General features: G+C 39.2%; 2 protein-coding genes across 6 annotated transcripts in view; one reads left to right on the plus strand and one right to left on the minus strand.

Annotated features, from left to right (window-relative positions):
• The window catches only part of rfx2 (regulatory factor X, 2 (influences HLA class II expression)), a 52251-nt gene extending 40762 nt beyond the window's left edge, over nucleotides 1–11489 (plus strand). For all 5 annotated transcript variants that reach the window (XM_067413975.1, XM_067413972.1, XM_067413976.1 and 2 more), the window contains 8 exons: nucleotides 4601–4713; nucleotides 5142–5299; nucleotides 5415–5512; nucleotides 7782–7931; nucleotides 8050–8258; nucleotides 8798–8951; nucleotides 9373–9415; nucleotides 9516–11489. In XM_067413975.1, the coding sequence (XP_067270076.1) occupies nucleotides 4601–4713; nucleotides 5142–5299; nucleotides 5415–5512; nucleotides 7782–7931; nucleotides 8050–8258; nucleotides 8798–8951; nucleotides 9373–9415; nucleotides 9516–9640 (1050 nt within the window). In that variant the 3' untranslated portion in view covers nucleotides 9641–11489. The remainder of the gene's footprint in view (nucleotides 1–4600; nucleotides 4714–5141; nucleotides 5300–5414; nucleotides 5513–7781; nucleotides 7932–8049; nucleotides 8259–8797; nucleotides 8952–9372; nucleotides 9416–9515) is intronic.
• Nucleotides 11490–11562: 73 nt separating this feature from the next.
• The window catches only part of fcho1 (FCH and mu domain containing endocytic adaptor 1), a 65594-nt gene continuing 64634 nt past the window's right edge, over nucleotides 11563–12522 (minus strand). Inside the window, exon 27 of the mRNA XM_067413978.1 lies at nucleotides 11563–11992. Coding sequence (XP_067270079.1) covers nucleotides 11964–11992 — 29 coding nt within the window. The 3' untranslated portion in view covers nucleotides 11563–11963. The remainder of the gene's footprint in view (nucleotides 11993–12522) is intronic.

Consider the following 12522-nt stretch of genomic DNA (forward strand, 5'->3'; position numbering starts at 1 on the left):
GCGTGGCATGGAGGCGATCAGCCTGTGGCACTGCTGAGGTGTAATGGAGGCCCAGGATGCTTCGATAGCGGCCTTAAGCTCATCCAGAGTGTTGGGTCTTGCGTCTCTCAACTTTCTCTTCACAATATCCGACAGATTCTCTATGGGGTTCAGGTCAGGAGAGTTGGCAGGCCAATTGAGCACAGTAATACCATGGTCAGTAAACCATTTACCAGTGGGTTTGGCACTGTGAGCAAGTGCCAGGTTGTGCTGAAAAACGAAATCTTAATCTCCATAAAGCTTTTTAGCAGATGGAAGCATGAAGTGCTCCAAAATCTCCTGATAGCTAGCTGCATTGACCCTGCCCTTGATAAAACACAGTGGACCAACACCAGCAGCTGACATGGCACCCCAGACCATCACTGACTGTGGGTACTTGACACTGGACTTCAGGCATTTTGGCATTTCCTTCTCCCCAGTCTTCCTCCAGACTCTGGCACCTTGATTTCCGAATGACATGCGAAATTTGCTTTCATCCGAAAAAAGCACTTTGGATCACTGAGCAACAGTCCAGTGCTGCTTCTCTGTAGCACAAAAGTAACTTGACCTGGGGAATGCGTCACCTGTAGCCCATTTCCTGCACACACCTGTGCACGGTAGTTTTGATTGTTTCTACTCCAGACTCAGTCCACTGGTTCCGCAGGTCCCCCAAGGTCTGGAATCGGTCCTTCTCCACAATCTTCCTCAGGGTCCGGTCACCTCTTCTCGTTGTGCAGCGTTTTTTGCCACACTTTTGCCTTCCCACAGACTTCCCACTGAGGTGCCTTGATACAGCACTCTGGGAACAGCCTATTCGTTCAGAAATTTGTTTCTGTGTCTTACCCTCTCACTTGAGGGTGTCAATGATGGCCTTCTGGACAGGGTCGGGTCGGCAGTCTTACCCATGATTGCGGTTTTGAGTAATGAACCAGGCTGGGAGTTTTTAAAAGCCTCAGGAATCTTTTGCAGGTGTTTAGAGTTAATTAGTTGATTCAGATGATTAGGTTAATAGCTCGTTTAGAGAACCTTTTCATCATATGCAAATTTTTTGAGATTTTTTTTTTGGAGAGGAATTTTGGGTTTTCATGAGCTGTATGCCAAAATCATCAGTATTAATCAGTATCAATGAATCTGAAATATATGAAAGTTAAATTTTTATCATTACATTATGGAAAATAATGAACTTTATCACAATATGCTAATTTTTTTGAGAAGGACCTGTATGTATGTATGTATGTGTGTGTGTGTGTGTGTATGTGTATGTGTATGTTTGTGTGTATATATATATACACTGAAACACTGAAATATCAAGTATTCAGACCCTTTGCCCTTTGCTCAGTATTTAGTAGAAGAACCCTTTTGATATGGTCATGAGTCTTTTTGGGAAAGATGCAACAAGTTTATCACACCTGGATTTGGGGATCCTCTGCCATTCCTCCTTGCAGATCCTCTCTAGTTCTGTCAGGTTTTATGGTAAACGTTGGTGGACAGCCATCCATTTTCAGGTCTCTCCAGAGATGCTCAATTGGGTTTAAGTCAGGGCTCTGGCTGGGCCATTCAAGAACAGTCACAGAGTTGTTGTGAAGCCACTCCTTCGTTATTTTAGCTGTGTGCTTAGGGTCATTGTCTCGTTGGAAGGTGAACCTTCGGCCCAGTCTGAGGTCATGAGCACTCTGGAGAAGGTTTTCGTCCAGGATATTCCTCTATTGCAACCAGTCGTCCTGTCCCTGCAGCTGAAAAACACCCCACAGCATGATGCTGCCACCACTATGCTTCACTGTTCATTGATCCACACATACCGATTAGAATTAAGGCCAAAAAGTTCTATCTTGGTCTCATCAGACCAGAGAATCTTATTTCTCACAATCTTGGAGTCCTTCAACGTGTTTTTTTTTTATAGCAAACTTTCATGTGTCTTGCACTGGGGAGAGGCTTCTGTGTGGCCACTCTGCCAAAAAGCCCCGACTGGTGGAGGGTTGCAGTGATGGTTGACTTTCTACAACTTTCTCCCTTCTCCTGACTGCAACTCTGGAGCTCAGCCACAGTGATCTTTACCACAGGCTCAGCCACAGGTTCTTCTGCTTCAGGTTCTCTTACCAAGGCTCTTCTCCCCCGATAGCTCAGTTTGGCCGGATGGCCAGCTCTAAGAAGGATTCTTGTCATCCCAAACGTCTTCCATTTAAGGATTATGAAGGCCACTGTGCTTTTAGGAACCTTAAGTGCAGCAGAATTTTTTTTTGTAACTTTGGCCTGATCTGTGCCTTGCCAGAATTCTGTCTCTGAGCTCTTTAGGCAGTTCCTTTGACCACATGATTCTCATTTGCTCTGACATGCACTGCGAGCTGTAAGGTCTTATATAGACAGGTGTTCGGCTTTCCAAATCAAGTCCAATCAAACACAGCTGAAATCAAATGAAGGTGTAGAACCATCTCAAGGTTGATCAGAAGAAACAGCAAAGGGTCTGAATACTTATGACCATGTAATATTTCAGTTTTTCTTTTTTAATAAATCTGCAAAAATGTCAACAATTCTGTGTTTTTCTGTCAATATGGGGTGCTGTGTATACATTAATGAGAAAAAAATGAACTTCAATGATTTTAGCAAATGGCTGCATTATGACAGAGTGAAAAATTTAAGGGGGTCTGAATACTTTCTGTACCCACTGTGTGTGTGTGTATGCATGTGTATGTATATATGTATATATGTATATATATGTATATATATATATATATATATATATATATATATATATATATATATATATATATATATATAATATGTGTATATATATGATATTATGTATATATAGAAATATTAATATTTTATATTGTTTTGAAATATATTCATGCGTGTGTGGGTGTATAAAAAATGCATAATTATACACAGTACACACACATATTTTATGTAATAGTGATTAATCGTTTACAGCCCTATCAAGAGGTTCATCAATTGTTGGTCAAGATCTTATATTTACAGTGTAAGAGTCAAGCACTCTGTAAAGTCTCCTCCAGCACATTCCAAAGACTTTCAGACTTTTAGGACTCAGAGGTGCCAATTCATGTGTAAAAATGATTCTTCATGCCTCCCAACCATTCTTTCACAATTTAAGCTAAATTAATCTTGACATTGTCATCCTGGAATATGTTCATATTGTGCCTTCCTACATAGTTGTTTAAGAAATGAAAAGCTAGACACTTCATCAATTAGGGTTAGAAGAACTTTTGCCAAACATATACCATGCAAGAAACATAATCACTGCAATAATGATCCAGTCATTGATTCTTAAACATGTGCTTATTTAAATTCAAACCATGCAATGTTTGTGTTAAGTTGTGATCAATTATTTTAAGATGTGATTAATCGCAATCAATTTAATGGTGGAAAGGGCTAAAGATACTGTAAAAGCAAAGTGAACACCAAACATCATGTCACTCTCATTTTTTTGCACTAGCGCTAAAAAGTTTCCGGTGCTTGTCAGGCAATGAAACTATTGAAAGATATGAAATTGCCCATCCATTTTCATTTGACCAAAGTCTCTCAAACATGATAAATGATGTTCTTCGAATTCATAAGCAAGTGCGGAGTGCTGGTACACTTTGTGTAGTCAGAGCTCTACACTTTTAGTGCTGCCTGATATAGGATGTGCATTTATAAAACTGATTTTTCAGAGTTCACAAGTGCAGCACACTTTAAAAATCAGCTTGATCTCTAGATGTGAGACTGTAGTGCTTTTTCTCTCTTTCGACTAAGGTAAGAGAGCTTGTTTGTCCAGGAAAGGGATTTTTCTTTTTTTTTGTTTTGGAGTGCTGTGTTTGAACTGTTGCTGGGGCAACGGTAAACAAGGTTGCCATGGTGACCTGGCTGTGGAAGCCAAAACATAGCATGTGACCGGCAAGGGGTGGAGGGGGGGTGTCTCGTGTAACTGGATACAAGAGTGTGTGTCCTCATCGAGGAGAATCTGAGAGCCGAGTGTGAATCACTCCGAGACAAACACACCACACACTCTCACTTCTGCTCTCCAGTAAAGCACCTACTTTTGTTTCTGCATGTCACAATTCGCTAAAATGCCATCCCCAGCACACAGACTAAAGTTCCTTTTTTTTCTTCTTTTTTCTTTTTCTTTTTTACATAAAACAGAATATAAGATCTAGTTGAAAGTTGTGGATTGTGTTGTGTAACTATTAAACTGTTTATAAAAGAAGGTGGATTGCTATTAAGATGGGTGCTTCTGAATGAGTACTGGGCTGATTTCATCATTTAAAAACTGAGATGATGTCGTGAGTGGGCCGCATTTGAGATAATCTTGTCTTACGCCAACAGGAAATACAAAAGGCGTGCAGAATAAAGGAGCACACTCATCTCACAAATGTTATCATAACTCACTTGGGAGCTTCAAGATATTCAGCCCAAAAAATCAACATCACACCGCAGTATTTTTTTTCCCAAATGTGTTTTTTGCAAGTTTTTAATGGTTTATTACATCAGCCGTGCGTTTAAAATGGCAGGAGGAACCGTTTTCCTGTTTGAGTGTTTTATAAAGCTTGTTTAAACATTGCCTATAAACCTGATTTCTCTCTGTCAGGCGACTCTGGACGTAGTGATGAACTTGCAGTTCCATCTCATAGAGAAGCTATGGCAGACCTTTTGGTATTCAACAGCGCCATCTAGTGACGGATCCACTACCATTTCTAACAGGTGCCACATCCATACAAACCTTCATAACCGTATTCCCATGGTCATGGAAAACCTAGAAATGTCTAGACATTGTTACTTTCAGTTTGGAAAAGACATCAAAGAAAGTCAATGACATTCCTGTAGTTCGTTCATGCATGCATACATGTAACATTATAAGTGTCTTTACTGTCACTTTTGATCATTTTTAATCTGTCCTTTGCAAAAGTAATATTTTCTTTAAAAAATATATCTTCCTGACCCCAAGTGTTTGATCGGTAGAGTAGGTATTGCACTCTCTGAGTACAATAATTAAATCTATTATTTTAAGATGCATCCTGGTTGTCTATTTTTAATTTGCAATCAAATAAAGTACGTTTTGCTGTTTATCTTGATACACTTGAAACAAAGGGATTTCTATCTGAACAAACGTGTGCTGGTATATTGTACAGCGAAGAGGATGTGGAGGACATCCGAGGATTCCCCAGAGAGAAGCTGATCGCTCTGTGTAAATACGAACCGATCAAACAGTGGATGAGGAGCTGTGATCACATCCTATATCAGGCACTGGTGGAGATCCTCATCCCAGATGTACTGCGGCCGGTTCCCAGTTAGTATTTCTACTTCTACACACTTATACTGTGACCTGTTCTAGGGTCGGTGTTGCTGCTGTATTGTAAGTGGAATGTTTGAGTGCATGACTGATGGGAAATGTGATCCTGCAGGCACCCTCACTCAAGCTATCAGAAACTTCGCTAAGAGTCTAGAGGGGTGGCTGACCTCAGCCATGACTGACTTCCCACAGGAGATTGTCCGCACTAAGGTATGTGTGTGTTTCTGACCTTAACTTAACAGAGAAAATTGCTGAAAATGTTCTCAGAAGCTGGCTAAAACAGACAAAATTCTAAGAAAAAACATAAAAAGTCACTTTATTTTATTAATTAGAAGAATAAAAAGTCAATTCTATAATAATGATACTCCAAAAATACAAAACGCTTTCAGGGACGTGTTAAGGTTTTGTTTTTGTTTTTTAATAAATTATTAATAATGCAATTATGTAACTCCGTACGCTACTATTTAAAAGTCCAGGCTCAGTAAGAGTAAGTCTCTTATGATCATCAAAGCTGCATTTATTGGATCAAAAATACAGAGTAAAAAGAGTAATATTGTGAAATGGTTTATCAATTTTTAAATACATTTCTATTGTAATATTTTCAAATGCATTTTATTTATTTCTGTTCATTTTTTTTGTAGTAGTATGTTCTGGATAAGAGATCTCTATTTAAAATGGGACCAATCAGCTTTGAGCAAAGTGACACACCTCTGATGAAATGGTCACTCGGTTTCTGCTCCATTTGAATGGTCACTACATAGGCTTTTCTAAAAGTCAGACAACTTTGTCTTTAAAAATTGCTATTTATAACAGTAATTTTGTATTATTTAGACATTTATTTATTTAATTATAATAACCCATAATCCATTGCACATGTACAGTTATAGTACAATTATTAAGGACTTAGGTTAAATTAGTATAACATATAACGGTAATATAAATAAGCTTTAGAATCAGTAGATAAAGCTATAAAAATGCCTACATATGAGCTTTATTGATCAAATCTCTACATCAACTATATAATCCAACTTTTACTTGCACTGATATAGCAAGAGTTTTCTTTTAGCTGTCCTCTTCCACAGACAGGTATTTTCTTGCTGTGTAAATTAGTTTAAATTCCTAATGTTAGTTAAAGGTCCCGTTCTTCACGTGTTTTCAAAGCTTTGATTATGTTTACAGTGTGCAATATAACATGAGTTCATGTTTCGCGTGTAAAAAAACACAGTATTTTTCACACAATTTACTTATCTGTACAGCGCTGTTTCCTCTGTCCTAAAACGGCCTGATGATTTCCTTGTTCTATGAAGTCCCTCCTTCAGAAACGCGTAATGAGTTCTGATTGGGCCAGCGCTTCCCGTGTTGTGATTGGACAGCAGCTTAGCGCACTTTGCCCTGAAAGGTCCCGCCTCTTACCATAATGGGGAGATGCAAGCGCTGAATGCGCTCTTTTCTCCACGTGAGAGAGCAACAAGCGTATTTCGCGTGTTCTTGTGGGCGGAGGGTTAGTCAACAAACGGTTTTAGTGACGTCATTACATCTCTGCACTTCCTGCTGTAGTCCAAACCGGCCGTTCGCTGTAGGCTTTGAAACGGAACTTCTGTTAAATAAAATATCTCGCTTGGCATTGAACTTTGAGCTTTATAATTTTACAGGTATTATTTATGCTCCAACAGGAACATTACACACTAACTAAAGTTTGAAAGATGGAATCGCGAAGAACGGGACCTTTAAGTTAGTTATCGCATTGCAAAATCACACAAAAAATGTCTTTTTTTTAAAAGAGCATTTATTTGAAATATAAATAATTGGTTATACTTTATTTTAAGGTGTCATTGTTACAGTGTATTTATATATTTAAGTAATTTTTAAATGTTACTTATTTAACGATTTAGTTTAGATTTAGTTGCGTATTATGCATACTTTACCTTTATGACTATGGTATCTACATTGATATAACATGCAACAAGTACACAGAAAAGTGTTACGCACTCTTTTAAGGTGTCCTCATTGTTCCAGTAATTACACATTTCTGTACTGAGTAATTTGAATGAACTTGTACACACTATAGGGTTTGGTTGAAGTAGCATGGGTTTAGTTGCTTGTATTGTGCATAATTTACTGTTATTACTACAGTAAGTGCATGTAACGTGTAACAAAATAGTGTTACCAAATCTTTTATAAATATCTTTTATGAACATTATAAATATCTTTACTGTCACTTTATACTCAATGTAATGCATTTTTGCTGAATAAAAGTATTAATTACAACAACAAAAATATCTTACTGACCCCAAACATTTGAACGATTTAATGGCATGCTTGTGGATCCCATTAAATCGTCCACAAGTGACATGCCCGTGACCGTGTGGACGTATCGGTGCTTTAGAAGTCATCTGTGTAATCTTGGTGACTGACCATACAGGATGTGAGGATTAGATATTTTTGTGGTAATGCTCACAAGGTTTTGTTGTCTGCGCAGGCTGCAGTAGTGAGTGCGTTTGCACAGACCCTGCGCCGCTACACCTCTCTGAATCATCTGGCTCAGGCGGCTCGAGCCGTCCTGCAGAACACCTCCCAGATCAACCAGATGCTTAGCGACCTCAACAGAGTTGACTTTGCTAACGTGCAGGTTAGTCTTTTTCGTCAAACTTTCTGCTGGAAGATTATAAACACTTCAGGTTCATGCCGGTTATTAGGTGTGTGTGTGCGGCTTCTTGGCTCACTCTGAGGGTGTGTGTTTGTCACAGGAGCAGGCGTCCTGGGTGTGCCAGTGTGATGAGAGTGTTGTCCAGCGTTTGGAGCAAGACTTTAAGGTGACCCTGCAGCAGCAGAGCTCTCTGGATCAGTGGGCGGCCTGGCTGGATAACGTCGTCAACCAGGTGCTGAAACCCTTCGATGGCAGTTCCAGCTTCCCTCGCGCCGCACGCCAGTTCCTGCTCAAGTGGTCCTTTTACAGGTACAAGACTCGCTATAAAAACACTTTGTGGGCTTTCTTCTCAAATAATGCAATTTTTCAACTACATTTTATATTACTTCTATTTCATCAGGCTTTCTTAAAGGGATAGTTCACCCCAAAATTTAAATTCTCTCATAATGTACTCACTCTTATGTTGTTTCAAACTTGTATGAGTTTCTTTCTTCTGTTGAACACACAAAAAAATATATTTTATAGAATATTGGGATGCAGATAGGTGATGATAATGTTTTTTTTTCCTACTATGGATGACAATGGGTGCCAACATTCATAAAAATATCATGTTTTGTGTTCAGCAGATGAAAGAAACTCATACAGGTTTGGAACAACATGAGGGACAGTAAATGATGACCTTTTTAATTTTGGGGGGAACTACCCCTTTAACAGACCTTTTTACAGCTGATCTTCTGAAGAGAGTTGATTGAAAGCAGCACTTTAATCTGCGGTTTCTCGAAGCACGGCGGGTGTTGTGGTTTTGTTGTGGTAGTTTGTAATGAAACTCTCTGTTGCCCTGGTTACAGCTCCATGGTGATCAGAGATCTGACTCTGCGCTCGGCCGCCAGCTTTGGCTCCTTCCACCTCATCCGTCTGCTCTATGATGAATACATGTTCTATTTGGTAGAACACCGTGTCGCCCATGCAACCGGAGAGACGCCCATTGCTGTCATGGGGGAGGTGAGGAGATGTAGCTGCTCCATAGTTTAATGTTTCAGCCTTTCATGCACTAATCTAACCGCTTGCATTTAGCATTGAGCACATGCAGGTGTTTCTTTTGGCCCTGTGGACTAAGAAAATAAACTCCTTGAATACACACTTTTCACGCCTGCAATAGTTTATTTAAATAACAATGTCAAGAGAATATACATATATGTGTCATCAGAAAATTGTTATTTTTCTGAAACGCCCAGTCCAATAGTTCTCTGTGGCAGAACATTGTTGGGATATGGTAATATTTTTTTGGGGGGTGGACTGGCTAAATTGTTTGGTTTTATCTAGACAGATATCTTTTTATAAATAGATATGATAAAATGTAAAATATTTAAACTTGCATAATAAAATGAGACATTGTAAAAATGTATTTTCTTTACATTTTCAGTTCAGTGACCTCAGTTCAATGATGCCATCACTCATGGAGAAAGGTAATGGATTTTGATGCCAACCCAAAAAGGATTTTTTTTTTTTTTTTTCCTCAAGTTCCTCTGCTCTGAATTCTAACATTCTTCTCTTTTCCTTTCCCAGATACCTCATTCTCAGACGATCTGGCCAGTGATGGAGACATGTCGAGGATGAGCGAGAGGAGTATGAGCGAGCCGGCTGTGAAGAGCGAGAGGATTGAGATCAGTCACTCCCTGCAGGAGATCTAAGAGCAGGGCGTCAGCCTCACCCCAGACCCAGCCGGACCACCACATTCTTATGGGGGTGTGTGTGTGTGTGTGTACAGACAGCTTCCGGTGGCAAAGCTAACACTTAGCCGTGAGGTTTTTCTTTATCTTGAGGGTATGTAGGTCTGTTTAGGGTCAGTGTGTGTGTGTCTGTGTCTCTCTCTCTCTCTCTCTTGCGCGCACGCATTTAGGTTTTCTGCGACTGTGAAACAAGAACATGCTGGTTTTGTGATGTGTTTTCATGTGCCATAGTCTTCTTTCAGTGCCTTAGATGAGAAAAGAAACACTAGAGCAGAACTGTCTCTCTCTTTCTCTCTGACTTTCTCTCGTTCTGTTGTTTCCTCGGCCGTGCCTCTAACCGCAGAATGAATGTATCGTCTCAGAACCTCAGATGTGTCTAAAGCACCTTTTAAAGATGGTCACGTTTTTAGACTTTCTGCCTCGGACGTTTCCTCGCGGTTCCTCAGGCGTAGATGCAACCTGCTGACCCCAAAGCTGCCCCGTTCAGCTGCATCGCAGCGTCGACCCAAACCCGCTGCACATGCAAAGCCTTTCCATGACGAAATGGGTGGAGCGCTCCATTCCAGACGTTTTGTAGATAAACCCCTGGCCATATGAGATGCCTAGTCTATACCTCAACAGTTTTAGTTCTAATGAGTTAACGTCTAACTTTTAATACGTTTTATAAAAATCACTATGAAAGAGATTATTTGACTGTTTGCTCTGATCGGTTGCCCTGAAAGCACCCCATTCTCGTTCGAAAGCTTCAGGATGTACATACGCCTACTGTGTTGGTGGTTATTGCTCTGCTCTTGAACCCAAGCAAAGCGGTTCCCACCAAATATGGGTTGTGAAACTTTTTGGTCTAGTTTTGTAGTTATTTGATGAGTTCTTAGTTGTTTGCGGTGGTTAAAAAGAGCCTCGGTGATTTGTCGATATATTGAACGTACCTGTGCGTGAGTGTGCATCTGTACACAAGGCCTTCTGAAGTAACTGGAAATGAGTCTGCACTCACCAGGTCATGAATAGTTTTGTGTTGTTTTGATTAAAAACAAACTTTTTTTAAATTAAGATTAAAAGAGTTTTCTTTGCATAACATATTTAAGTAGATATTGTGTATATGTAATAGCAAAAAAACGTAAACGCTACGTAATAGCTAAAAATGTCTATAAAACGCCACATCTCAGTAAGCCTTTTCTAGAAGATGTAGAAAACCCAAAAATAGACACGCCTAGTAACAGAATATGCAGATTCTTACAGATACGCCTCATTACCTGGTGCTGTACATCTGATGTTTTAGTTTTCACGCTTTTAATGGAAACTACGTGCCCTATTAGCTGACGTAAAGCTGGAAACATTTTCAGGAGCTGTATCGTTTTCAGGATTCATCAATTGTTTTTTGAAGATGTGCTGAACCCGGTTGGGATCTTTACCCGGTGCCTGGTAGCGGCCCGTAACGGGTACCCTACATGTCCCTCTCTGCTATTTACAAAGATAAACTTTATTTCTACTAGCCGTTTTGTGTTTGTTTCTGAGAAGTGATTGGCGGATGTTTTCTCACTGTGGTTGGTTGTGAGTGTCAGGCTCTGTACTTTAACGCCTGTCATGGTTCTTTGCCTGTTGTGTGCTTTTGGGAAAGATTTTTTTTTATTTTGTAATGCTGTTTTAAAGCTTCTGGCTAAGGATTATTTTTATGGAGGTAGCTGCAATTCTTCTCACTACTATATTGATACCTTATTTTTGTGTCTTTAAAATATCTTTATTTAGCCTCAACTGCTTAGTTCAACTGTATTTTGTACTGGTAAAAAGTGTAATAAATTTGTGTAAACCACTTTTGTCTCAGACTAACTGCTTGCTTTGTAATGAACTCTTAAAGTAAAAAAACAACAACACTTTTTTTTGTTTGTTTAAAGTAAATTTCTTGAATACTCAACATAATACAATTTTTTTCCCAGGAAATGTCAGAACTTTTATATCCATTATACATGTTCATACATTCACAAATATGCACTAAAAATGAAAAATGTACATCCAGTTGTTCAAACTTGAAATAAATGTGTGGTTTGCGCACTGAAGAAACAATTCTATACAGATAAAAGAGTAGAGGCTGGTTGTGGTCCCTAATCCCAGTGCATACTTATTCTAGAGCAATGTATCATGGGTATTATGTGACATCCCACATGTCACACTCTTTATACAGTGTGATCTCTTCTTTTTAGGCCTATAGCACATGGACACCAGCCCAGGTAGCTTTAAAAAAAGTGCAAACGTTGTGCCTCTGTAGTACCGGAGCAGCACCGTCACCTCACAAAGAACAGCCGGCCATATATTTTCCTGTAAAATGACACAGATGAACATTATTTCTACATTTAACAATGAGTGCGTCATGCTGTTATCATTATACTGTATCTGTGTACACCATATGATATTATACTTTATATTATAAACCACAATGGACTGCTCAAGCTTAAAAGTTTATCCAAAAAGGGTGACTGTTATAATTAGGTGAACATCAAGATAAACGGATGTCTCAAAAAGTCACTTGTTAGAAACCTGTAATGATCTTCTAAATTATACATAATATATTTAAATGGTTACGATTCATGCATTTGGCCTTTCTTCAAAGCGACATTGCATTCAAAAGTTCACAAGTTTTTGTTCCCTGGGAACTGAACCCATAACCATGGTGTCACTACAATCAGGTTTTATGGTTTAAGATTCAAGGGGAGATAAAAATGGCTAAAATACACAAAGTAATGATAAATATGTTATGAATGTACATTATAGAAATGATCAGCCTGTGGAGGAGAGTTGTGCTATTGTACCAAGTAACTGGTCCAAAAAGCAAAACTTAGTGCAGGAGG

The sequence above is a fragment of the Pseudorasbora parva genome, chromosome 13 (genome assembly GCF_024679245.1).
Source record: "Pseudorasbora parva isolate DD20220531a chromosome 13, ASM2467924v1, whole genome shotgun sequence".
Taxonomy (NCBI): domain Eukaryota; kingdom Metazoa; phylum Chordata; class Actinopteri; order Cypriniformes; family Gobionidae; genus Pseudorasbora; species Pseudorasbora parva.